The sequence below is a fragment of the Dasypus novemcinctus genome, chromosome 4, assembly GCF_030445035.2.
Source record: "Dasypus novemcinctus isolate mDasNov1 chromosome 4, mDasNov1.1.hap2, whole genome shotgun sequence".
Lineage (NCBI taxonomy): Eukaryota > Metazoa > Chordata > Mammalia > Cingulata > Dasypodidae > Dasypus > Dasypus novemcinctus.
This window is the reverse complement of record NC_080676.1, coordinates 81,556,874-81,581,070: the sequence shown is the minus strand read 5'-3', so window position 1 is coordinate 81,581,070 and position 24,197 is coordinate 81,556,874. Positions and strand designations below refer to the sequence as shown.

Genomic DNA, 24,197 nt, shown 5'->3' with positions numbered 1-24,197 from the left:
TGATGATGTTCCTATCAAATGAAAGCCAAACTTGGGGCTCCCCTATGCCTTGAAGCTGAGGGACAGCAGGAAAAAAGGGCAGTGAAGAGAGGAGATCAATACAATATGCTTCTAATCATCCCAATGGGGCAGTGGAAATGGATTTGGGGAAGCTGATGGGTATTGTTTACCTCTAGGCCTTGCTCCTCGTGCCCTGAGATCTTGCTCCTCCTGTCCAGTCCATGAGCCAGGGCCACATGGACGGCTCATGGGCTGGCCTGTGAAGACTCCTGCCTATCACTACAGTCATTCTTGTGGAGTGCTCGGTCAGCCCAATCTATTCCCTCTGGACCAGAGTCCAGAGACTCTCAGCCTACACACAGAAACAAAACCAGCACCAGGTCCCTGGCTTCTCTTATGCTGAAGCAATGGAAAATTTCTGACAGTTACACATCTGTTAATTCAGAACCCCAGCTTAGCAATGCTCTTTCCAAGAGGCAACAATAGAAGGCAAAGGGATCCCCTAATAGCCAGAAAGATCCTAGGATTACAAGTCTGAGGATAGTGACTATAGGCTCTTGAATAATTACTTATTTCTGAGGGGTAGAGATTAGCACTATCTCACCACAAAAGCCAAGTTCACAGGAGAAAGTCAAGGGAGGAGGCCAGACTTATTCCTTCTGGGGCCTCAGTCCAGAAAGTGGTCCAAGAAAACCTGAGAGCAATGCCAGCAGCCCTGACTCTGGCCTGGACATCGTGCTGCAGCTGCTCTGCTCCCAAAATGTGCAGGGGTGGCTAATGCTCAAGGCAGAGCAGGCATCTTTGCTTGTTTCAGTGTATGCAGCACCTCAGGGGCTACTGGTACTCCCTGCTCTGGACACTGGGAACCACGCCAGTATCCCCTGGGGCCTGAGGGAGAAAACAGGCTTAAAATAGCCCTTCTAGTCACTTTCCCCAAAATGCAGTTTTCTCAGACACCTTCCATCCAGTGTGGGACTTTTCATTCTCTGGTGGGACCTCCTCTAGATAGGTAATATTCACTGGCAGATCCACAGAAACCTCCATCAACAGTTCTGGACCCCAAACACCCACAAGCCTGGAACAGTTCACCTCCATCGGTTTTTCTTTCTTTAAAGACTTACTTACTTTATTTTTCCTTATCTATCCCTCCTCTCCCAGATGGTTCTCTCATCTGTCAGCTCATTGTTTGCTCGCCTTCTCCAGCAGGCACAGGGAACCAAACCCAGGACCTCCCACGAGAGGCAAGTGCCCAGTGGCCTGAGCCACATCCACCACAAGCTGCAGCGTCCACTGGTTTGTGGCATTTGCTTGTTGCAGCAGAGGCAGCGTCTAGCTCTCTCGCAGCAGGGGTGGCGTCTAGTTCATTGTGGCAAAGGCAGCATCTGCTCGTCATCTTTGAGAGGCACTGGAACCCGAACCCAGGATCTCCCATGTGGTAGGTGGGCACCCAAATGGTTGAGCCACATCCACTTCCCACCTCCATCATTTATTTGTTTTTTTTAAAGATTTATTTATTTATTTCTCTCTCCCTCTCCCCCCACCCCGGTTATCTGTTCTCTGTGTCTCTTTGCTGCATCTTCTTTGTCTGCTTCTGTTGTTGTCAGCAGCATGGGAATCTGTGTTTCTTTTCGTTGCGTCATCTTGTTGTGTCAGCTCTCCATGTGTGCAGTGCCATTCCTGGGCAGGCTGCACTTTCTTTAGCACTGGGTGGCTCTCCTTACGGGGCTCACTCCTTGCACGTGGGGCTCCCCTACACGGGGGACACCCCTGCGTGGCAGGGCACTCCTTGCGCGCATCAGCACTGCGCATGGGCCAGCCCCACACGGGTCGGGGAGGCCCGGGGTTTGAACCACGGACCTCCCATGTGGTAGACGGACGCCCTAACCACTGGGCCAAGTCCGCCGCCCACCTCCATCATTTATAAGCTGCTGCTGGCAAAGAGACTTTAAGGCCATCCTGCCCTCCCTCCACCCCTCTTTAAGACCACATCTGTGCCTTGGGATGAGATGAGCTGGCATCCATAGCAACTATACACAAATGCTGATTTCCAGAGCCACCAGTAATAGCAGAGCCCCATAAAGGGGACTTTTTCTCTTGTTCACCTGAGTCTGAGGTCATCGTCTTCTCCTCCCCATCCCCAGTAGTTGTTAGAGAATCCATTCACCTTGAAAAATTGCTCTCTGGTTAGGGCAGTAACACCCCCAAAATATCCTTTGTAACGTAACCTGCAGCAAAAGAGGGGAGAGACAAGGTAAGAATGTTAGTACAAAGCCTTTTTGTTCTCCACAGACACTTCCAGTCTCTAATTTAACTAGTAGCATGCTAGGAACATTTTGAAGCCCATGCACTTTCACCCATTCACTCGTGCTTGGCACCCACCTGCCACATTCCTGGCCTTCCTTATTCTGCTTCCTTCCTCTATCTAGTTGTCCACTCTGCTCTGCTCACTAAGCAAGGTAGCTCCCCACTCCCCCCACACACACCTGTTATTATGTTTGCATCTAGAGGTCTATAAAATCCCTAAAATATGTACCACAAACATTAGATCTGGGATGGCAGATTTCATCTCAAGTGCCAATCCAATCAATTGGTTTTTTTGGTTTTCTTTTTTTGGATACCAGGGCCAAGAATTGAACACGGGACCTCGTATGTGGGAAGCTGGTGCTCAACCACTGGGCCACATCAGCTCTCCCGAGTTGCTTCTTTCATTTGTTTGCTTGTTTATTGCTTTTTTTTGTTTCTAGGAGTCACCAAACCAAACCCAGGACCTCCCATATGGGAAACACTCACTCAACTGCTCGAGCCACATCCACTCCCATGAGGCTGCAGGTAGCTTTAGCATGAATGAGTATCCTAATTATTATCCTTTTTCCTTTTTCTTTATTTTTAAGGGAGAAGGAAGCAGGAAACAGCTCTCACCCAGAGTACCTGCTAACCCTGTACACACTCTGTATGCAAATCTCCATTCAAACACATGCAAATATCCATCTCAGATTCTGATTATCATTCTGTCTTCCTGGGAGGGATTTTATGTAGCTGAAGACCAGTACCTTCATCAGGAACTGAGTAGAAGCACTGTCCAGACATAACCTGAGAGACAGCCAAGCACCAAAGAGGGATCACCATGAGAACCAGCACTGATTATTTGGTAGAGAGTTATTAAGTAACCACTATCCACCACATGCAGCTGGCTAAACACTTTAATACATAGCCCCTGCCCTCAAAGAGCTTATAATCTAACAACAGAGGTGCGTGTTATCAGAACTCTGAGGAAGGAGACACCTCCATGTCAGGAGGACTTGGTAGGAAAATGAAGGAATTGCTGGTTGCCAGAACTCCAGAAGGAAAAGTATGGGAGGAAGACAAATGCAAGCTGTTTGAGGTTGATTTGGAGACCAGGTCAGGTGGAGTGTGAGAGAAGCAGGGGACAAGGGGTCAAGAAAACTCCCAGTTTCACAAGCAGAACTTATTTTTAAAAGTCTGAAAGGCCCAAGGGTGGAGCAAACGAAGTCATAAAATAACAGAAGAGTCCTTGTAAAAAGCAGGCAGTTCCAAAGGAATTCTTGGCAGCAAAATTTGCTACATGCTGGTCAAGAGCTTTATCACTGACCCAAGGATTAAGAAACATTTATTGTTGGTTTCATCAGAGTCTGAGACACCTGGAGAACATTATTTAACTTCTTCCCTCTGCAGGTGTGTAAGTGAAAACATTTCTTGCACTTCTTATACTCTTGGGGTTGAAAAAGAGAAATGAAGAATGGTTTATATATAGTGCCAAGCTGCTACCAGCAGGGGGCAGACACATAGCTGCAGGCAACTAGAGGGATTTTTGCTCAGAATGGCACAGGGAAAAAGTATGGGGGATTATGCATGATTATGCATAATTGTTCTCTAAACCCACAGTTTCTTTAAAAAAGAAAAGAAAAAAATACCATTAAAAAAAAAAGTATGTGGGAGGTCAGCTCTACTTTAAATCTACATCTCTCTCCCTTGGCCAGAAAACATGAGGCAGTCGATATGATAAAATAAAATAGAAAATATGAATGGCAAACCACAACCAGAAAAAATTAAATCAGAATAGAAGATTAAGAAGAGAAAGGTATTAGAATTATAATTTGCAAATAAGATATTTTCTATTTCTAAAAGATGGCCATGCCACATCCTGAGAAGCAAAAAAAAAAAATTAATACTTTATAACCAGATTTCTAAATGGAAAATGGGAAACTGAATTCAGGAAACTGAATTCTCTATGGACTACAGACTATTTTGGTTTGTGGGGGAGTTTAGGTTGTATTTCCTGGTTTTTACTTTAGTCAAAAATGTCTGCTTTCAATTTTGTTAAAGAAAAAGTTACAAACCTCTTATAGTTTTTAAGGTAACATTTTTTGTGATCTATGTATCTTTAAAAAAAAAAAAGACAAATACAAATTTTAAAGACAAAAAAGTTATATATATCTCACACACACATCCACACATGCATACACACATACTCACAATGTTCACCTTCTAAGTTTAAATTTTAAAAGTAGGCATTTATGTGTTTCCACAACTGACATCCAATGCAGACCTCACGCTCTTCTCTCTCTTCCACCCTCTTTCCCCTCTTTTCAAACTCTTGTATTGATTCTAATAAATGGCTGCTTTTCAAAAAATTAAAAAAAAAAAAAAAAAAGTGGGCAATGGATTTGGCTCAGAGTCTCTTGGATCCAGATCAGAAGGAAAGACAGAGTCAAGGACTTGATTTGCTTTAAGAAAACCTGCTGGTTACTCAAGGGAGACAATATCTTTCCAGATATTTAGTAACAAAAGAAGTCTGGCTAGTTATGATAACAAGTTACCACAGCAGGATTCACACATGGGCTGTTTCCTGGAGTGAGTGTCCCCTCACAAAACCTGAGATTGTGACACCCAAATATAACTCAAAATCAGTTCCAGGAATGGAATACCCAAGAACTCAGCTTTCTAATGGTCCAGCTTTAATATAGGGATAAAAATCTAAATTCCCAGCAAATTACCTATCCTTCAAACAAGACCTAGGCAACAGGCAGTTTAAGTTATCATCTGTGGCAAGAAATCTGAAGGGTATTTATTCTGTTTGTAGATAACGCTATCTTATTAATTACACACCAAAAAGCAAACAGAAGGTAGATGTAACATGCTTCTGAATAAAACCAAGGTGCCCAGCCACGATATGCTACTTTCTTTGATGTAGCCTGAGCGGTGTGCGAGCGGGGGCACACACACAGATAATGAGATCAGATTCAAAGGTCAAGTTCCCCAAAGGAGAAAGCCTGATTTTCTTGAGGACTGCCTCCCTGCCCTCCAGCCCCACTGCCCCTGCCCTAATTCAGGATGGGATATCTCTTCTCAATTTCTGCCCTCCAGCCTTGCTCCATCCAATCTGTAAACAGCAACTGAACTGAGCTTTTTCCTATCATTCCCCAGTAGTGACCATGTATCAAAAACTCCCCATTCCCTTCCAAAGGAAATCCAAACTCCTTAACAGAGCAATCAAGGCCTCATAATCTGGTCCCTTTCCAGCCTCACCTCTCCTCCCTCCATCCTCCCAGACATTCATCTTTGAGCCCTAATGAATTACTTGCATTTTCCCCAAACTGCCACACTTTCTTGCTTCCATATCTTGGAACTCTGCAGGCTAGCTCTGGCTCCCAAAGATTCTACAAAATAAGATGCCACTGTTCCATGCTCTTGCCCATTATACCTTATTCTAGTTGTCTGTTTACATCCTACAGCTTATGCAAGGATTGGATTTTAAAGTCAGTATTTAAGGCAAAAGTCATGAACAGTGATTGCCACTCCCAAAAATCTCTTAAATAGTCCAAAGTGAGAGACCACCACAATAAGAGAAACATGAAAAGTGAGACCAAGTGACATATCAAGAAGTTCAGAATTTCCATCTCACACTCACTCAAGTACACTCTTGGCTGGCGGAATCCCCTGTATTATTTTATTGGTCTCTCTCCCTTTCTGCTTCTCATTACCAAATACTTATATTTAATTTACAGAATTTAAATGCATAAATGATGTAATTCAATACAAAAGAAAAAGAAAACGATGCAACTCCACTCTAACTACCTACTCCCCACTGGAGCATTCAACAGGAAGCTCCTTGAAGACAGGTACTGCCTTATTCAAATGGTCTGTCTCTAGAATAGTGAGCACCACAGATGAGCACGCAGACGGGAGTGCCTGCGGAAGTCGACAGGCAAGTGCGTTGACACACATAAGCAAATACAGTTTTCATTAGCAGAGAAAAAATTTTGGTCACTGTATTTCCTTGGCTGTTCCTGAATAAGAGTCAGTATAACATAAGGTTGGAAAGCAGGTATGCCTCTCCTCAGGAAGGATGAGAATAGGATGACAGAGACCCTAGGAAGTACCTAGTACTTCTTGCAGTGGCTTTGAAATAATGGAACTTTTCATGGATGTACCAGCTCCTGGGCAGACTATTCAATGAATATGACTCTTCCCTCCCTCCTCAAAATCTGGAGAGATGCCAGCACAACGGAAGCCTAAACGTTGACCGAAGAAGCAGGACCCTAGAGGAGAATAAGGATAGATAGTAAGTTCCTTGAGTTCTACTTGTTGTGGGACAAGTTCCACTAGGTGGGCACTGCAGGGTAAGGCTGGCCACCATTTGCAATGCTTGAATTATTTCCCTCTTATGTTCTTTCTCTCTTGTCTTTGTGATCCTCTGCCAAGGATATTGTGGGAATTTTGTCATTGCTTTCTCTATTTCCTGTTTTTAACTTTAAGTGATATAGTACAGACTATTTTTCTACTTTCTTATTTTCCTAAGGCACTCTGGACACTACATCCACACAGCCTTGATTATAAACAGGGCATGCTTCTCAACCCCAGCATCCCATCCGCTGGGCAGCCTTACCTGTACCCAGTGCTGTTCCTGCCGACCACCAGGTGCTTTGGCTGGTCCTCACACCTGTAAAGGTTATGGTCGTTCTCGGGCAACAGGTCCACATCATGGAAAACGAAGCAGTCCCAATTTTCCTCCTTGAGAGCTTCTAAATAGCCCACATTCAAGAGTTTGGCTCGATTAAACTTTTTCTTTCCAGCCTATAAATATGGAGAATAAAACTTGAAAATCTTTTAAGATAAAATGTCATACTTTATCCCTCGTCAGTTCTGATTCAGGACCTGGTATTAATCCCTGCTGACTCACAAGATGACACTTATGACATAAAAATCTGATGGAGTAAAAAAAAAGACCATTTCATGTGGTTCGAGAGTAGAAAGCTGAGGTTTAATCTGTGCAGAATTGGTTAAAAAAGGTTGTTTGGAAATGAATAGAAAAGGTAAAAGTAAATCATAATGTTTGTAATTAGCAGCGCTAACATGTGGGTATGATAGCAGTTGAAAGGGAAAGTCTAAGGACGTGTATCACTAGAAGGAAAGCTAAAATATGAAATGTGCGACTGTAGAGCATAGCCAACCCTCTTGTGAAAAATGATTATGGTTAACAGCGCATATATAAGAATGTCTTTCTCTGAAGCAGAACAAATACTCATTAATGTTATAAGAGGTTAATACCAGGTGACATTTGGGCAAAAATACAATCAAAAACAAACTAACCAACCAACCTATGGACAGTAGTGTATAGTAATATATTAATAATCTCCCAGAAATGGTGGGGGAAAAAAAAAAAAGCATGCTAAGTGAAAGAAAGTAGACAAAAAGTACTGTGTACTGTTTGACTCCATCTATGCAAACTTTAATTACAAATAAATTACAGAGGCGGAAATGGATTAGCAGTTATGTATGGCAGAGGAAGGATAGAGAGATTGAGAGGTAACTTCTAATATTGATTGATGAGATGAATGCACAACTCTATGAGTATATCAAATGTCACTGACTACACAGTTCAGATGAATTGTATGGTTTATGAATGCTTTAATAAATTGATAACAAGATTTTTAGAGATCATTTTTTTTTCTTTAGGTTTTATACATACAGTACTTTTATTCCATAACTAAAAAGTTTTTTTATTCCATATAAAAACTACAAGACCTTTCTTACATGCTAACACATCAATTAGTATCTACTTGCTCACTATTCAACTCTCAGTAGGTCAGCAGGACCCAGTTTTACTAGATGTTAAAAATTTGCACTAAACTTCCAAGAGATTTCGTTAACAGCTTCCAGAAAGAATCAAGAAATTTTGATCTATGAACAGAAGGTTATTGCTAATATTTCTAAGCTACTAAAAAGTTTCTTTGAATCACTATAACAGAATCCTATTATAATCCTAAAGGTTGAGGGGAATCTGCACACTGGCCTTACAGAGACCAGAAAAAAAAAAAAAAAAGAATATACTCTGGGTTAAAAAAAAAAAAAAAAAAGAGAAAGAACACAATTTGACCTGTAATATGGCCAAAGCTATAGCATGAACAAGATTTTAGAGTATTAAGATTGCCCTGGTTGTTTGGATCAAATACCATAATAAATTCCAGTTCAATAACCAGTCTATCATAAAGTTCAGGCAGCTCTCAGAAACTGTCACATTGCCTTCCTGAAAAGAGTAACACAAGGAGACATATTTTTCTATTCATAAAAATGTCATACCTTGAGCATTGCTGTCCTGAGGTGGAATGCAAAATCAAATAAATCACAGCTATGACCAACAGTGTTAAAACCAAAAATAATTATAAGCCAACATAACTGTTAAATTTTGTTTCCAATCCTCAAAAATGGGCATAGATTTACTATGTACATTGATTTTTAGGAGCCTCAGTGGTTATAAAGTATATACTGTAGAGTTAGCTGCATCATCTGATTTATCAAAAGTTGTACCTACAACAAATATTACTGGTTATAACCACCATTAAGTATGACTTAATAATTTTCACTGTATTCTTAAGAATGTTTGGGAAACGGACTTGGCCCAGTGGTTGGGGCGTCCGTCTACCACATGGGAGGTCCGCGGTTCGAACCCCAGGCCTCCTTGACCCGTGTGGAGCTGGCCCACGCGCAGTGCTGATGCGCGCGGGCAGTGCCGTGCCACACAGGGGTGTCCCCCGCGTGGGCGAGCCCCACGCGCAGGGGGTGCACCCTGTAGGGAGAGCTGCCCAGCGTAAGGGAGGGCGCAGCCTGCCCAGGAATGGCGCCGCCCACACTTCCCGTGCTGCTGACGACAACAAAAGCGGACAAAGAAACAAGACGCAGCAAATGAACACAGAGAACAGACAACCAGGGGAGGGGGGGATTTAAATAAATAAAAAGCTAGACATGGGTTTTTTAACTGATGCCTTACTTTTCTTTCAATAAATTTTAAAACCAAATGGAGGCATTTTTAATCACCCACACCACTGACCTTAGAGCTGAACTACTCAAAAGCAGCCTACAGTTATATTGCGTTTCTACTAGTCATGCTCCTGGAAGACAAATAAGTGAATCCAGAAAAATGAACATTAGACATAATGAGTTTTACATAATAAATAGTGCCAAAATTACAAGCAGAAAGACAAAAACTGTCATAGGCTTTTACAAGAAAACTCATGGCAAACAATACACAGTGTTCACTCAAATCCTTCTCTGTAGATGTCCATTGGATAGCTATACTCAATAGTGAAAAAAAATTCGAATATCTCACTATGTAGTATATCACAAGTATAGAAGAAAACATAAAGGGGCCAGGAAATCTCAGGGAAATATCTTAACAGCAGTCACTGGCTAACATGAAAGGGTTAACAAAGAACATGTTTTCTCCAGAGGTTCAATTAAGGGCCAGTAAAATTTCCCAGAACTTGGTCCCATTACCCTACAAGCTGGAACAAGAACTTTCTTTATTCTTTTCAAGGATAAATGAGGTAAGAGAACTCTCATCTGATGATGCTCCTTGTACCTAAGATAGACAAATCGTCATGTCTAAAGGATCTGGAGGGCAGGGTTCTGGCCCACCCACACTCACCTGATGGATGATGTAGATGCCATACTCCAGCTGCTGCCTCTGCAAGAAGGGATGCAGATGTTCTAGCAGGTATAGCAAGTGTTTCTCTCGGTTCCGGTGTGGAATGAGTATGGCGACTCGTTGCAAAGCCCTACATTTTTCTGGGTGATACCGGCCCCCATCCACATTGGGATTTTCTGCCTGTACTTCTTCCAGAGTGAGGTCTGGTTTGAAACTGAGCTTGCTCAGGCCTCCTACAGTAAACACAGTTGTTGAGAAACTTCCATGAGTTACTACATGTAGAGCACTTAGAACACTGCCTGGCACACAGTGAGCACTGTATGAGTGTTTGCTTTTATTATGACTACTTTAAAGCTCCATTTAGTTTTAAGTTATAATCATGGAACCGTGTGACTAAGGTAATTGGCTGCAAAAGCAAGTAACTGATCTATAACAGCATTCCCTTGTGGTTGTGTAATCAACTCTGGCTCTATGTTTTCACCCATAAATAGGAGAGGCAGACTCCCTCCGTGACCCAGGGATATCAAGCGGCTCTGAAGAGCAGAGAACAGGGCTAGACACAATAACTCCTCAAATTTTCCTTTACTCTATCTTCTTTTTCTTCTCCAAGATGCTTTAAAATAAAGGGTGTTGATGCAACCAAGCCCAGGGACAAGGCTTTTTCCCCACCCCTTTCGCTCTGCTCTTGGGAGCTGTCCTAGCTCCCTGAAGATAAAGCAGTAGAAAGAAGTAGAAAGCACCCTTACTCCTTAACCCGGTGGAACAACACCTGTGACAATTTCCCCATTCTGCCCCATGACATACCTTCCCTAGCAAGCAGAGCATTTACTCAGTGAGTGTGGAAGCAGTCTGGCTAGATGAAACCCAAGGGTCATCCAGCTACAATTAATCCTGTGTGAGAGTTTTAAAGTTCAGGCTCAAGTCACAACCCTCTTCTTGCCATCTGAATTAACAGCAAGTAGTGACTAGTAAGAGAGGAAGTGGAGTTCTGATAAAAGAACTGAGTTTTGCTTTAAGAAAAATCAAAACATAAAAAAAACTCCCACCTATATTGGTCCGGTTGTAAAATATCAACATGCTTGTAAGTTGCACTGTCTCCTTCTGAGCAAAGAGGTCACATGCCCTTTCTCAATATAAGTCACAGTGCCTTGCTCCATGTGACCTGCCCCCTATCCTGGCCACGGCTGCTTAGACCAGGCTCCAGCATCCATGAAGTGGCTGAAAGACTCTGCCCACCCGTGCTGAGGGTAAGTAACTACTTCAAACACCTGGTCAGAGGGACCAACAGGAACCTCTCCTGAGGGGCATGCATTAGGGTGAGTAATGCCCTCAAAAAAAAGCAGGGAGAAACAGAGTTGCATGAAAGGCAAGCTACTAGAAGTGCTGCTGGGAGATGATGGTATGGCTGCTGACATGGTTTCCTGAGTAGCCTTTTAATAAACCCCATCATCCGGGGTAACCTATGTGTCTCTGTTCTTGCACACCAAACAGAATTCATGCAACATGTCTGAAATAAATTGCTCACCCTGTCTTAGCTTTTCATGTGTCCTAACCTTCTGGCACTTGCTTCCAATGACTCTCTGTCTCTCCACCACCCCCCACTACATCTTCTCCAGTTTCAGCCCACCATGACTATGGCCCTTCTTAATTCATCACTCTTTATGTTACCCCTTTAGTCCAGGTATTTGCACAGTATTATGTCATTGTCCATCTACCCTTTGTGAGTAGAATTATTTCTTAAATATATGCAGTGAGGATTTTGAGGAAAGGGATAATACAGTCAGATTTTCATTTTAATAGCTTATTTTAATATAACTTACATAATTTGTGAGCTGAACAATTTCCCTCACACAATTAGGAATAACGTTTTGGGGTTTCCATGACTGAAACAGCATGCCAATAGGAATACAGTACAATACTGTAATTCAATTAGGAGATGGCATCTCTAGTTTTTTTATTTAGCTAAGACCAGCAAGCCTCCAAAGAGCCTAAGGCCAGCCCACAGAGAGCAAAGTTAGTGCATGCAGCGCGAACTCTACCAAGCCCTGTGTGAGACACTGGAGTTCGCAGAGCTGGAAAGGATCACCCTGACTCCAGCCACTCACTGTCTCCTGTGAAAGAAAAGCAAATATATGAACAATACACTGGGATAAGGACCACAATAGAAATATTAATACAAGTAGCCACGCAGCGCACAAGCAAATAGGCAGAGAAGACAGGCACTCAGGCAAATGGCAAACACAAGATATACTCTGACTGGGGCAGTGCCAGAAACCTTTCTGGAAGAAGAGACATCTAAAGTTAGATTTCTGATGAATAAACAGGACTCCACCATGCAGACACAGATTGAGAAAAGGTAATCTAGAAAGAGGGACCAACAGGAGTCAAGGCTTAGAGAAGTGTCTGGAATACTTAAAGCACTTTGATGTTCTATAGAATCAAACTGTATGAAAAATAACAGTGCAGAGGTTTTTTTTCTCTCCATGCAGTGAAATGCATTCACTACAACTGCTTTACTGTTAGTTTAAATTGAAAGGTAAAATCAAGAAGCCAGACACAAAAGAGTACACAAATTATTTCTCCAATTATGTAAAGTTCAAACACAGGAAAATCTTAGGTATGGTGTTAAAGAATCTTGAAGAGAGGTTACTGCCTGACAGACACATGGGAGCTTCTAGGATTCTAGTAATATTCCCTTTTTTAATTTACATATGATTACAGAGGTATTTTCATTTTGTGAAACTTAACAAAGCTATATACTTCTGATTTTCTGTACATGTTAATTTTAAATAAAAAGTCTACATATTGCATGTAAAAAAGAAAAACAAATACTTACTGAGGTATGGAGACAAATGAGGGCAGTTTTTGAGTTCCACTTTTTGCACAGATGCTCTATTAGTCACCATTTCTTCTTTTTCCAAAACTGTGGCCTTGTTGAAAAAAGCTAAGAATTTCTTTGTTTTAGGACTCTCTTGAGTAGGATCCCCAAAGTAGCTACTAGTGACCCACCCAACCACCGTCAGGCATAAGGTAAAAAGCAACAGCAATCGGAGTTTGTAGGAAAGGTGGAAAGTCAAGTTGAAGCCCATGTCTTTTATTATGTGAGCTATGTGTATCTCACTGCCTCACTGCAGGCTGGGAAACGTCTTCAAGTCCAACTTTTCCAGTCTGATTGCAAACTCGATGGCAATTGAAGATGCAAGGCCTGCTTTGGCTCAGTAGTTCTGCTCCAACAATCTCTAAAAGGCAATCACAAAAGACATCTGTTTCCAATGGAAATCTATCCTGAAATGACTCACTTCAGCAAAAACTGAAAATCTATCTCCAACAGACCTGGATTAACAGTAATGGAAGTTCTCCAACCTATAGTTCAGAGATCAGACTTAGAGGTAGAAGATTCTAGCCATCTATATCACGGAACCTCTCTCGGGGTTACTGCCCTGGCTGTCCATCATCCAAGAGGAGAACTCATTTCCAGATGTTGTACAGTAGGAGAAAGAGCAGGAGACAAAGAAGTTGAGCTAGGCACAGCCTTAAAAACAGACCCTAACAATTCTCTCCTCAGTTACCCTTCCTGGTACAGCTTAAAGCCGGTTAACAAGGGAAGGGGATGTGGCTCAAGCAATTTGGCTCCTATCTACCATATAGGAGGTCCAGGGTTCAATGCCCAGGGCCTCCTGGTGAGGGCAAGCTGGCCCATGTGGAGTGCCGGCCCACGCAGGAATGCCACCCCCTGCAGGAGTGCTGCCCCCACAGGAGGTACCTCCCAACGTGGTGAGCTGATGCAGCAAGATGAAGCAACAAAAAGAGACACAGAGGAGAGTCAGTAAGAGACTTAGCAGACCAGGAAGCTGAGGTGGCACAAGAGAACGATCGCCTCGCTCCCACTCTGGAAAGTCCCAGAATCAGTTCCTGGAACCACCTAGTGAAAATACAAGCAGACACAGAGCAGACAATGGAGGGAAGGGGGAGAAATAAATAAAATATTAAAAAAAAAGAAAAGTGGTTAACAAAATGTAAGATCTTATTACAGAAGCATATGTCAACCCAAAGAGATAATAAGGGAAAAAGGAGAAAGACAAAAGCTCTTCTCCTCTATGAGAGCTAGAAAAGAAAAAAAACAAAACAGGAAACGGATGTGGTTCAAGTGACTGAGCACCTGCTTCTACATGGGAAGTCCCAGGTTCAGTCCCTGGTATGTCCTAAAAACCAACAAACAAGCAAACAAATGAAAAAAACAACTCAGAGGAGCCGATGTGACTCAGTGGTTGAGTGCCAGCATCCCACATACAAGGTCTCAAGTTTAATTCCCAGCCCCCAGTACCTCAAAAAAAAAGGGAAACGAACTTTGGCCCAGTGGTTAGGGCGTCCGTCTACCATATGGGAGGCCCGCGGTTCAAACCCCGGGCCTCCTTGACCCGTGTGGAGCTGGCCAGGCGCAGCGCTGATGCGCGCAAGGAGTGCCGTGCCACGCAAGGGTGTCCCCCGCCCGTGGCCCCCACGCGCAAGGAGTGCGCCCGTGAGGAGAGCCGCCCAGCGTGAAAAAGAAAGAGCAGCCTGCCCAGAAATGCCACCACCCACACTTCCCATGCCGCTGACGACAACAGAAGCGGACAAAGAAACAACACGCAGCAAATAGACACCAAGAACAGACAACCAGGGGAGGGGGGGGGAATTAAATAAATAAATAAATCTAAAAAAAAAAACAACAACAACACACACACACACATATATATAATGTGTTATCAGAAAAAAAGGAAAAAATGCTAAAAGCCAGACACTGATAATTTGTATGGCCACAAATATCCTCAATTAAGTGCATAAAATGGAGACTAAAATATTTGCTATGCTAAAGAATAATTTGGAAACACTTAAGTGAAAAAAAGAATATAAATTATATTTGTGTATTAGGATTACCACTATAAAAGAAGAGTCTAAAACTAAGTATGAATTATATTAAGAGTGTAAGATTAGCTAAGTGTTTTTTTTTTCCTATTTTTAGAATTATTTTCTAAAGTAAGTCTGTCCTTTAATAATGTAAACAAGGTGTGGCAGCTTGATATTATTTATGAATTCTAAAAAGAGATATTATGTTTGTAAATGGGACTGTTTCTGTGGGCATGATACCTTTTGATTTAAATTCAAAGGCTTTCTGTTTACTTGATTAAATCAAGATTAGGGCTTTGACTAGACGATGTCATTAGGCCTGCAGGGTTGAGTCCCTGCCCCCTTGACAGGCCGATAACACACTCTTACACAGAAGCAGATACACAGAGGAAGGGAGACAGCTCGGTAGACATGCCAGGGGCACTGGCAAGAGAGATGAGCCATTTACCTGATAGTTTACAGCTGACCTTAGGAAGAGCCCAAAGCAGCTGAACCTGGAAACAAAGAAACAAGATCAGAAGAAGCCAGCCCCAGGAGCAGTAAGAGGGAAGATAAAGACTGAACCCTCACAGATGTCCACCAACCTGCTTCAACATGTAGTAACAGAGTTTGGAAAGGAAGTAACCTTGAGTTGGACTCTTTAGGGCCTTGCTACTGTAAGCTTTTACGCTAAATAAATACCCTTTATAAAAGCCAACAGATTTCTGGTACTTTTCATCAGCACCCCCTTGGCTGACTAACACACAAGGTATCTTTTTGTTTTAATGAGACATGAGAAGGTGGTTAAGTAACTGTAAAAAAAAAAAAAGAAAAGAAAAGAAAAACCTTAGCCAATTTATGGATGGCCTCATACTTACTGAAAGGTAGTATTCCAAAAATTTAGCTTTATGTTAATTTGAGACAAACCTAGAAACCTTTCTCTTTAGATACAATGTTATAAAAAGATGTTAGGTTCCTGGGTCAGCCCACAAAAGAAAATACTTGACCCAGGAAGCAATTAAACAGTATAGCCTATGTCCATGCTGAAGACAGTAATAAAAACCAGGAGGAATAGTGACTTAAATATTTGAGCATTTACTGAGTTTAAGGGCTTTCCCAAGTATGAACACATTCAATTCTCATCTTGACTCTGTGAGGTAATTATTATTCTCCTCATCTTTTAACTGAGAAAACTAAGGTTTAAAGAGACTGAGTAACTTGCCCAAGACCATATAACTAGTAAACGGTAGAGCTGGGGCGGAGCCCAGGTGGTCTGCTCTGGAGCCTGTACCTCTGCCACATTCTTTATATGGATGTTCCTCATTCCCCTTGGTGTCTCCGTCTACCCAACACAAACACTTGAGATATGCAGGGCTCCCTTTGCTGGTATACTATCTCTTTTCCACATCCTCCTGTCCCTTTCTTTGGGATTCTGTACTCCAAATGCCCTCCTGACAGCCTGTTCTCACCAATCCAGGTGACACTAAGTCTTCAGGCACCTGGGGCCAATCGGACCAACCCCTTGTAGACTTAATAGCAGAAGGCGTCAATGCTAGGATTGGCAATGTTTTTGCTAAAATGTCAATCTACGAAAATTTAGTCTGGGAATATTACTTTCCTAAGAGCTATTTACAGAAGTATAGCCCCCTTAAAGGAAAGAGAAAATCGCCCGGCTGAAGTGACTTATGAGCATAAAATGAATACAGTTTTAGAACCAAAAAGGACCTTAGAGAGTATTCATCTAGCTCCCTCTGTATACAGAGGGAGAACTGAGTTTTAGATTTAAAAATCTACTCAAGAGCTGGGAATAATCATAAACTAATATTGCTGAACCGCAGCCCAGGAGACATGTCCAAAGAGAAGAAATTTATTCTAAAAGCAAGGAACCACTATTAAGGTATTACTTAGTATTTATTCCTTCCTACTAGAGAATGTCAGACCCAGATAGAAGTAATCACGTCCCCTTTTCTAAGCCTTAGGGCCCTCCTCAAAGCTGGCTATACAGGGAGCCAGCAAGAAGGAAGCTCAGGTGTGAGATGTCCTTGGTAAACATCTGAGGTAAGAAGGGTTTATAACACTGTTCCATCTGTTCAAGAGTTCTCCTGCCTGCTCATTAGCTACCTGACAAGACAACCCCTCTCTGGTTTCCCAGCTATAAAAAGGTCAAAAAATACATATCTCGCAATATTGCTCTAAGAATTTAATGAGATCATGTACACAAACACACCTAGTATATTTCCAGGAACAAGTCAAATAGTCACTGGCTCTGATTACCAGTATGATTCATGTGTAAAAGTTATCAAAATGTTAACCAAGATAAACATTATCTCTGGAATTTGTGTGTATGACTTTTACTTCCTATTTTGCTGTAATTTCCTATTTTTCTCTCAACTAGGGTATATTTTATAATCAGGAAAAATACATATAATTATTTTTTTTTAAGGAGGTACCAGGGATTGAACCCAGGACCTTGTACATGGGAAGCAGGCTCTCAACCACTTGAGCTACATCTGCACCCTCATTCTTTTTTTTTTTTTAAGATTTTATTTATTTATTTATTTTCACCCCCTTGTGCCTTGCTTGCTGCCTGCTGTGTCCATTCACTATGCATTCTTCTATGTCTGCTTGTCTCCCTTTTTGTGTCATCTTGCTGTGTCAGCTCTCCGCAGGCGCAGGTAAGCCTGCCTTCACAAGGAGGCCCTGGCTATGAGAACCCAGGACCTGCCATATGGTAGATGGGAGCCCAGTGGATTGAGCCACAGCCGCTTCACTCCCCACCCCGCCCATTCGTGTTTAAAGAAAATTCTTTTAAGGGCAGGTGACTGCTGTGAAAGAAATTATTTAAGGGCAAGACTCACCACCTGTGGCAATTTAATATTATTGATGAATTCCAAAAAGAAATATTGATTATGTTTGTAAATTGGTATGTTCCTCTGGGCATGATACCCTTTGATTGTATTAAATTCAGAGGGTTCACTTTTACTTGCTTAAATTAAGATTAGGGCTTAACATTAACGTAGTCTTAAAATTAAATTAAGATTCGGCCACAGTCAGTAGTACACTGAGTACCCACCCCCTTGATTAGGGTTTAAGATTAACTTAATCTTAAAATTAAATTAAGATTCTGCCACATCAGTAGTATACTGAGTACCCACCTCACACAGAAAATGGCACAGCAGAGGACAAAGCTTAGTTTTGATGCTGGAGCCCCAGGGAGAGAGCCAAGACTTCGACCTGATAATTTACAGCTGGCCTTGTGGAGAGAGCAGAGCAGGTGAATCTGGAAAGAGCATTGCTGGGACAGAGACAAACTTTATGCCACCCTACAGCTGAGATCGGAAGAAGCTGGAATCAGGGAGCCTTAAGAGGGAAGAGGAAAGCTGAACCCTCAGACATCGCTTGCCATCTTGTATCAACATATGGCAACAGAGTTTGAGGGAGAAAGTACCTCTTATGGTACCTTGAATTGGATTCTTTAGGGCCTTGTGACTTTAAGTATCTACCCCAAATACCCTTTATCAAGCCCAATGACGGGAAGCAGACATGGCTCAACTGATAGTGTCTCCCTACCACATGGGGGGTCCAGGGTTCGATCCCCAGGGCCTCCTGACAGACGTGGTAAGCTGGCCCATGAGCAGTGCTGCCATGCTCACGGAATGCTGTGCCATGCAGGGGTGCCCATGTGTAGGGGTGCCCCACGTGCAAGGAATGCACCCACAAGGAGAGCCAACCTGCGTGAAAAAAGCACAGCCTGCCCAGGAACGGCACCACACACAAGGAGAGCTGACACAGCAAGATGACACAACGAAAGAGAGACTCAGTTTCCTGGTGCTGCCTGATAATGCAAGTGGATGGAGAAAAACACACAGCAAATGGACACAGAGAGCAGACAACAGGGAAGAAGGGGAGAGAAATATATAAATCTTAAAAAAAAAAAACCCATGGAGTTCTATTACTTTGCATCAGCACCTCTCTGACAGACTAATACACCTTTTTCCTTTCTAGAAGTCTGCCCTAGAGTTAGTTCATAGTGATCATGTTTCCATAATTTTGGTTTCCCCATCAATTCAACTGTCTTTTCTGGGCACCTACTGTTTTTAGGCATAGTGCTAGGCAACCAGGGGAGATAAAGGGAATTAAGGTACACCTCTGCTATCCAGGCCAAAGATGTAAACTCATCACAAGCACGAGAAAACATCAGATACATTCTACAAAATAACTGATTGGTACTCTTCAAATGGGTCAAATCAAGAAAGACAAAGAAAAACTGAGCAACTATTTCAGACTAGAGGTGACTAAGGAAAGTAGAAAACTAAATGCAACGTAGGATCCCAGATAGAGTATGGGAAGAGAAAAAAAAAAGGACATTGGTGGGGACTGGGTGTAGCTCAGTGATTGAGCACCTGCTTTCCATGTACATGGCCCTTAAAAAAAAAAAAACACTGGTAGGAAAATTAAAGAAATTCAAATAAGATCTGGAGTTTGTCGTTGTTGTTTTTTGTTTCTGTTTTTTTTCGGACGTACCAGGATTGAATCTGGGACTTCATATATGGGAAGCATGGGCGCAACCACTGAGCTACACCCAATCCCCACGGAGTTTATTTTATAGTATTGAGAACTATACCATTTTTTTAAATGACAAGTGTAGTTCCATCTTCTCCTCAGCTCACCCCAATGCTAGCATCATTCCATTTATTAACACCAATACTTCTCTAAGGATGGTGGGCCTCATTTCTTATAAATGGCACTTTCTCTCGGTCATGTCTACTACCTTCTACCCCTCTGCTATTGAATATTCAGAAGCGGTGCTTCTCCTCTGTGACTCCAGGAAGAGATGCTGCTTGACCTGCCCCTTGATCGATGAACCCACAAAGTACCAGCCGCTGTGTGAATGACTCACGCCCACTGCAGCGAAGAGCTGCCAGAATCACCACTTAAACCAGACAGCCTAACAACACCCATTACAGCAGGAATTGTCAGGAAATGGAATGTTAGTAATTGTGTTACACATTTTACGTAACTAAGTTTAATACAGAAGTTACAAGAATTTCTGAGGGGGGGAGGGGCAGGGTTTAATGAAGGTTCATTGTGTACTTATGTGTTACTTTCAGCTATACCTGAGAACCCTGCACTGGGGTCTGGCAGGAACTCACTTTCTGCAATCATTAGGGGTGCATCAATGAAAAGGTCTGAAGAATTCTTAAGGTAAGGGAATAAAAAAAAAACCCAGTGTGAAATCAGAAGGAGCCAAGTTCAAATTCTGGCTACCAGAAGCACAAATGGCTTTGAGCAAGTGAGTTAAATTTATGAGTCCATTTTTTTCTTTTATTTTAAAAAGCATTTCTCAAAGTATAGTTCCGAGAATGCCTACACCAAATACACAGTGGAGTTTTTTAAACTGCAGGTTCCTGGGCCCCACTCCAGAGATAATATAAAGGGTCAAAACAGCTGGGCCCGGGACTCAAGAAAATGAATCCGAGGTTTGAGAAACACTGAAATAAGAGAATGGACCTATAACACAAAAGATCCTTCAAAAATGTTCATTTTCCTTCTGCCGAAAAGCAGTACAGAGCTATGTGAAAATTAGATTTTTAAAATGCATTTGAATAGTTCTTGACTGCGTTACTACTACCAAAGTTTTGTGTGTGCTGCCTGGGCTTCTGTGGTTGTCTAAGTTACTTGCCTTAGCACTAACCTTTGCTCTAGCAGCTTTCTAGCCCTGGGGCATAAACGCCCCAGCGCTCAACTACTCACTGAACCCAAAACCCAGAGCTGATCCCAAATGGTAAGCTAACCATCCCCACTGCCCTCCGACCATCAGTCCTTCTCCCTTTTTTCGTGTTTGCTTTAAACTAACCAACCACTGACTCCAGCAAGATACCTACTAACCTACACCCAGACCACAATAAAGGAACAAGCCCATGGGTCCCTACTGCTCTGCTTGTATGCTCCCCACCTGCTCGCTGAGCAACCCATGCTGGTCGTGCTTCCCATGACCCCTCATGATACCCCTCTCTCCCTGGTACCTGTGAGTAACAAATTCTTTGCTCATGCATTATGGCCTCCAGTTCACAGGTCACACTGAACCCCTAAACAGAACTGACTCCACCATGTAGAAATCTATTCTAAGGAAAGATCATAGAGGTAGACCACAGTATTCAACCCACCATTATTAAAATGTTAACAATAAGGAACTGATTTAATTAATTATGTATATCCATATGATGGAACATATGCTGTCCTTAAGAATGATGCTTAAAACTTTTTTTAAAAGATTTATTTTATTTATTTCTCTCCCCCACTTCAGTTGTTTGTGCTTGTTGTCTGTTCTCTATGTCTGTTCTTCTTTTTAGGAGGTACTGGGAACCAAACCTGGGACCTCCCATGTGGGATGGAGGCACCCAATCACTTGAGCCACCTCTGCTTCCTGCTTGTTGTGTCTCATTGTGTTATCTTGTTGTGTCAGCTCATTGGGTCAGTTCACTGTCTAGCTCGTCTTCTTTAGGAAGCACTGGAAACTAAATCCAGGACCTCCCGTGTGGTAGGCGGGTCCCCAACTACTTGAGCCACATCCGCTTCCCCTTAAAACTTTTAACTTTACGGGAATGTGTCCACGATAGTTAAGTGAAAAAGCCAGAATATAAAAGTGTATATAGGATACAATCTTAGTTTGGCTATATATGTGGGTGTGCATGTCATTTACACATAAAATGCAAGAACGATCACAGGTGGTCATCTCTTCATTATAGGATTAGGGAAATTTTTGTTTCTTCTATATCTTCAAATTTTTCTAAAGTAGAGTTTTATGATGGGAAGCAATACTTTTCTTTCTGATAACATAACTTTAAAATATATTGAAACTACGGGACAAAGATGATAGGATTGGTGGCAGTTTGTTCACATAACCATTGAGAAAACCTGTTATAAATAGGCCCAACAAGCACCAATTTCAATGAAAAACCTCAGAGGCTATTAGTAATTTTCACTGCCAAAGCATCCTGAGACCTGTTTGAAATTCCTATTCCTATGCTCACCTCCCAGAAATTTCTATTTCAAAGACATGCAACAAGAAAGAACTTCTGTTCATTGAAGGCTTTAAAAAGAAGACACCATGGACTTGCTTTGGATGTTCCTATTCTGAATAAAATACGGAAGAAATGGACAGTTCTCAAATCATTTGCATGCATATCAGGGAAAAAACACATTATTATTACTCAGTTTAAAATCAATACTAAACTGTCTCAATCAGAAAGAAGAGTGGGCATCACCATCCCAAAATCCTCAAGATTGAGGAGTGAACAAACATAAGGGGGAAATGCAACTATGGACTATAAAAGACTTATTCTAGAAATGAAAAAACTTGTAACACTGATATAAAAACAGTGGTCACTAGAGGTTTTGTAGGGAGGGAGAGGGAAGGAGAGATGTAACAACACCAGGCATTTGGGGGGACCTTGTCATTGTCCTACATGGCACTGCAATGACAGATACAGGCCATTATACATTTTGTCAAAACCTATAAAACTGTGCAAAGTGTAAACTATAATGCATATTACAGACCATGGTTAGTAGCAATGTTTCAATATGTGTTCATCAGTTTTAACAAATGTACCACACTAATGAAAGATGTTAATGTGGGAAGCGTGAGAAGGGGAGGTATATGGGAATCCCCCTATATTTTCCATCTAACATTTATGCAATCTAAAGCTTCTTTCAAAGTAAAGTCAATACTAAATACATCAAGTAGCATACAAAACTTAATAGAGCTGGTTTTACCCTTCCCCCTTCAGTACTTCTCTTTAACAGCTGTTTTAATCCAATCAAAACTAAATTTGGCAATTTCATGTGGTTTATAGTCTCCATAACGGCCAATCTTACTCTAGTCGATAAAACTCCAAAAAGATAAACTATGTCGAACCAGGTATCATCTCTCCCTGGAGAGAGGCATTCCGGTACTTCCCAGCACAGGTGCCTAGAACGCACCTTCTCAAACAGGACTGAATATCCCATCCTAGGATCGCTATGTGGTAAGCCCGGACATTCTGTGTCATTTCTTTACCTTTCTTTAAAAAATAAAATAAAAACCTCTTTCCTCAAGCCTCAAATTACGATCTTCCTGTTTCTGTCAGCGTCCGGCTGGAGAGGTCTACCTGTCCCCTCACCACCCCCGTCGTGCGTCACCCACTTCGGAACGCCCGGCCGCCCTTCGGGTCTGTGGGTAACTGCTCACCAACCCACAGGCCTTTCCTCAGTCCCAATCATCCCGGGCTTTTCTAATTCTTTCAAGCAAGAGTCAGGAACCAGATAGAATGGAAGAGCGAACCTCTGGTGGACAGCGATCAACCAAACACGGGACCGCAGAGCCCGACGAAGGGCAGCGTCCCCGAAGGGCTTTGAAACTCGAGCTGAGCAGCCCTCCCGGGGCGAGCTCAGAGCCCGCGGCGCCTCCGCGCGGGCCCGGGCGGCGCTCGGCTCAGGGCCTCTCGGGGGAAGGGGCTTTTCCAGACAGACGCGCCGCGGGGGGCGGGGGGAGAGATGCTGGGGCCACCCCAGAATCGGGACGCAGGGCCCTGGGGCGCCGCCTGGATACTTCCCTACCTGGCAGCATCTCGCCGGGGACCCTGGCCCCCAGCAGAGGCCGCGCCGCGGGGGGCATCCTCACCTGGTAACCCCGCCGGCCCCCGGCCCCGGCCCCCTCCAGCCGGGGCAGCACGCCCCGCAGAGCGCCGGGCGCCGAGGACCCCTGCCCCGCGCCGGAGACCACCCGGCCCGGCGCCAGGAACCAGCCAGACGGCGCCGCCGGCGGGCTCGGCGCGGACCCGCGCGCCCAGGGCGCGGGCGCAGCGGCCCAGCGTACTCACCCGCAGGCCGCCGCCGCTAGCCCGGCCCTCGGGCCCGGAGGCGGTGTAGACGGCGGCGAGCCCGCCCCTGCCACCCCCGCCGCCCCGGAAGCGGCTCCTGAGTGGCGGCCCCGGAGCGCCGGCCCCGCCTCCCGCCCGCCCAGGGAGGAGACCCAGCCGCGGGCCTGGGGCGGGCCTCCCAGTTTTCCCCTTTATCCTCCCGAGGGTGATAGGCCCCGAAGGACCGCACCTGTGAGTTGGATGCGAGATTCCTTGCGGGGGAAAGGGAGGATTGGACAACTTGGCCTTTGGCTTATCTTAAAGCCTGGTGTGGATACTGCGCTCGGTACTTGTCACTCCCCAAATTCCATCCCCGTAGGTGCTCGCGAAGCATTGGGAAGGCGATAAGATCCTTCCTATTTTAGAGAGAGGAGACTGAGGCTTTAGAGGTTAATAAACTGGCCTTGCAAACCCAGACAGGTTTTGGCTTTTTCAACTGCATAATAGCCAAATTACCTGGCTTTTCCCATTCCGTAGGACCGTCC

At 43.4% G+C, this 24,197-nt stretch overlaps 1 protein-coding gene across 2 annotated transcripts in view; it reads right to left on the bottom strand.

Moving 5' to 3' along the window:
- Positions 1 to 23,776, bottom strand: part of B4GALT4 (beta-1,4-galactosyltransferase 4) — a 31,302-nt gene extending 7,526 nt beyond the window's left edge. Inside the window, exons 1-6 of one of the 2 annotated variants that reach the window (XM_058295784.1) lie at positions 23,674 to 23,727; positions 15,282 to 15,327; positions 12,783 to 13,185; positions 9,947 to 10,179; positions 6,908 to 7,095; positions 2,103 to 2,225 (exon numbers count right to left, since the gene is read on the bottom strand). In XM_058295784.1, coding sequence (XP_058151767.1) covers positions 2,103 to 2,225; positions 6,908 to 7,095; positions 9,947 to 10,179; positions 12,783 to 13,035 — 797 coding nt within the window. In that variant the 5' untranslated portion in view covers positions 13,036 to 13,185; positions 15,282 to 15,327; positions 23,674 to 23,727. Of the gene's footprint in view, positions 1 to 2,102; positions 2,226 to 6,907; positions 7,096 to 9,946; positions 10,180 to 12,782; positions 13,186 to 15,281; positions 15,328 to 23,673 lie in introns of both variants that reach the window. The other variant, XM_004480791.4, reaches the window with a different exon arrangement.
- Between the last annotated feature and the right edge of the window lie 421 nt (positions 23,777 to 24,197).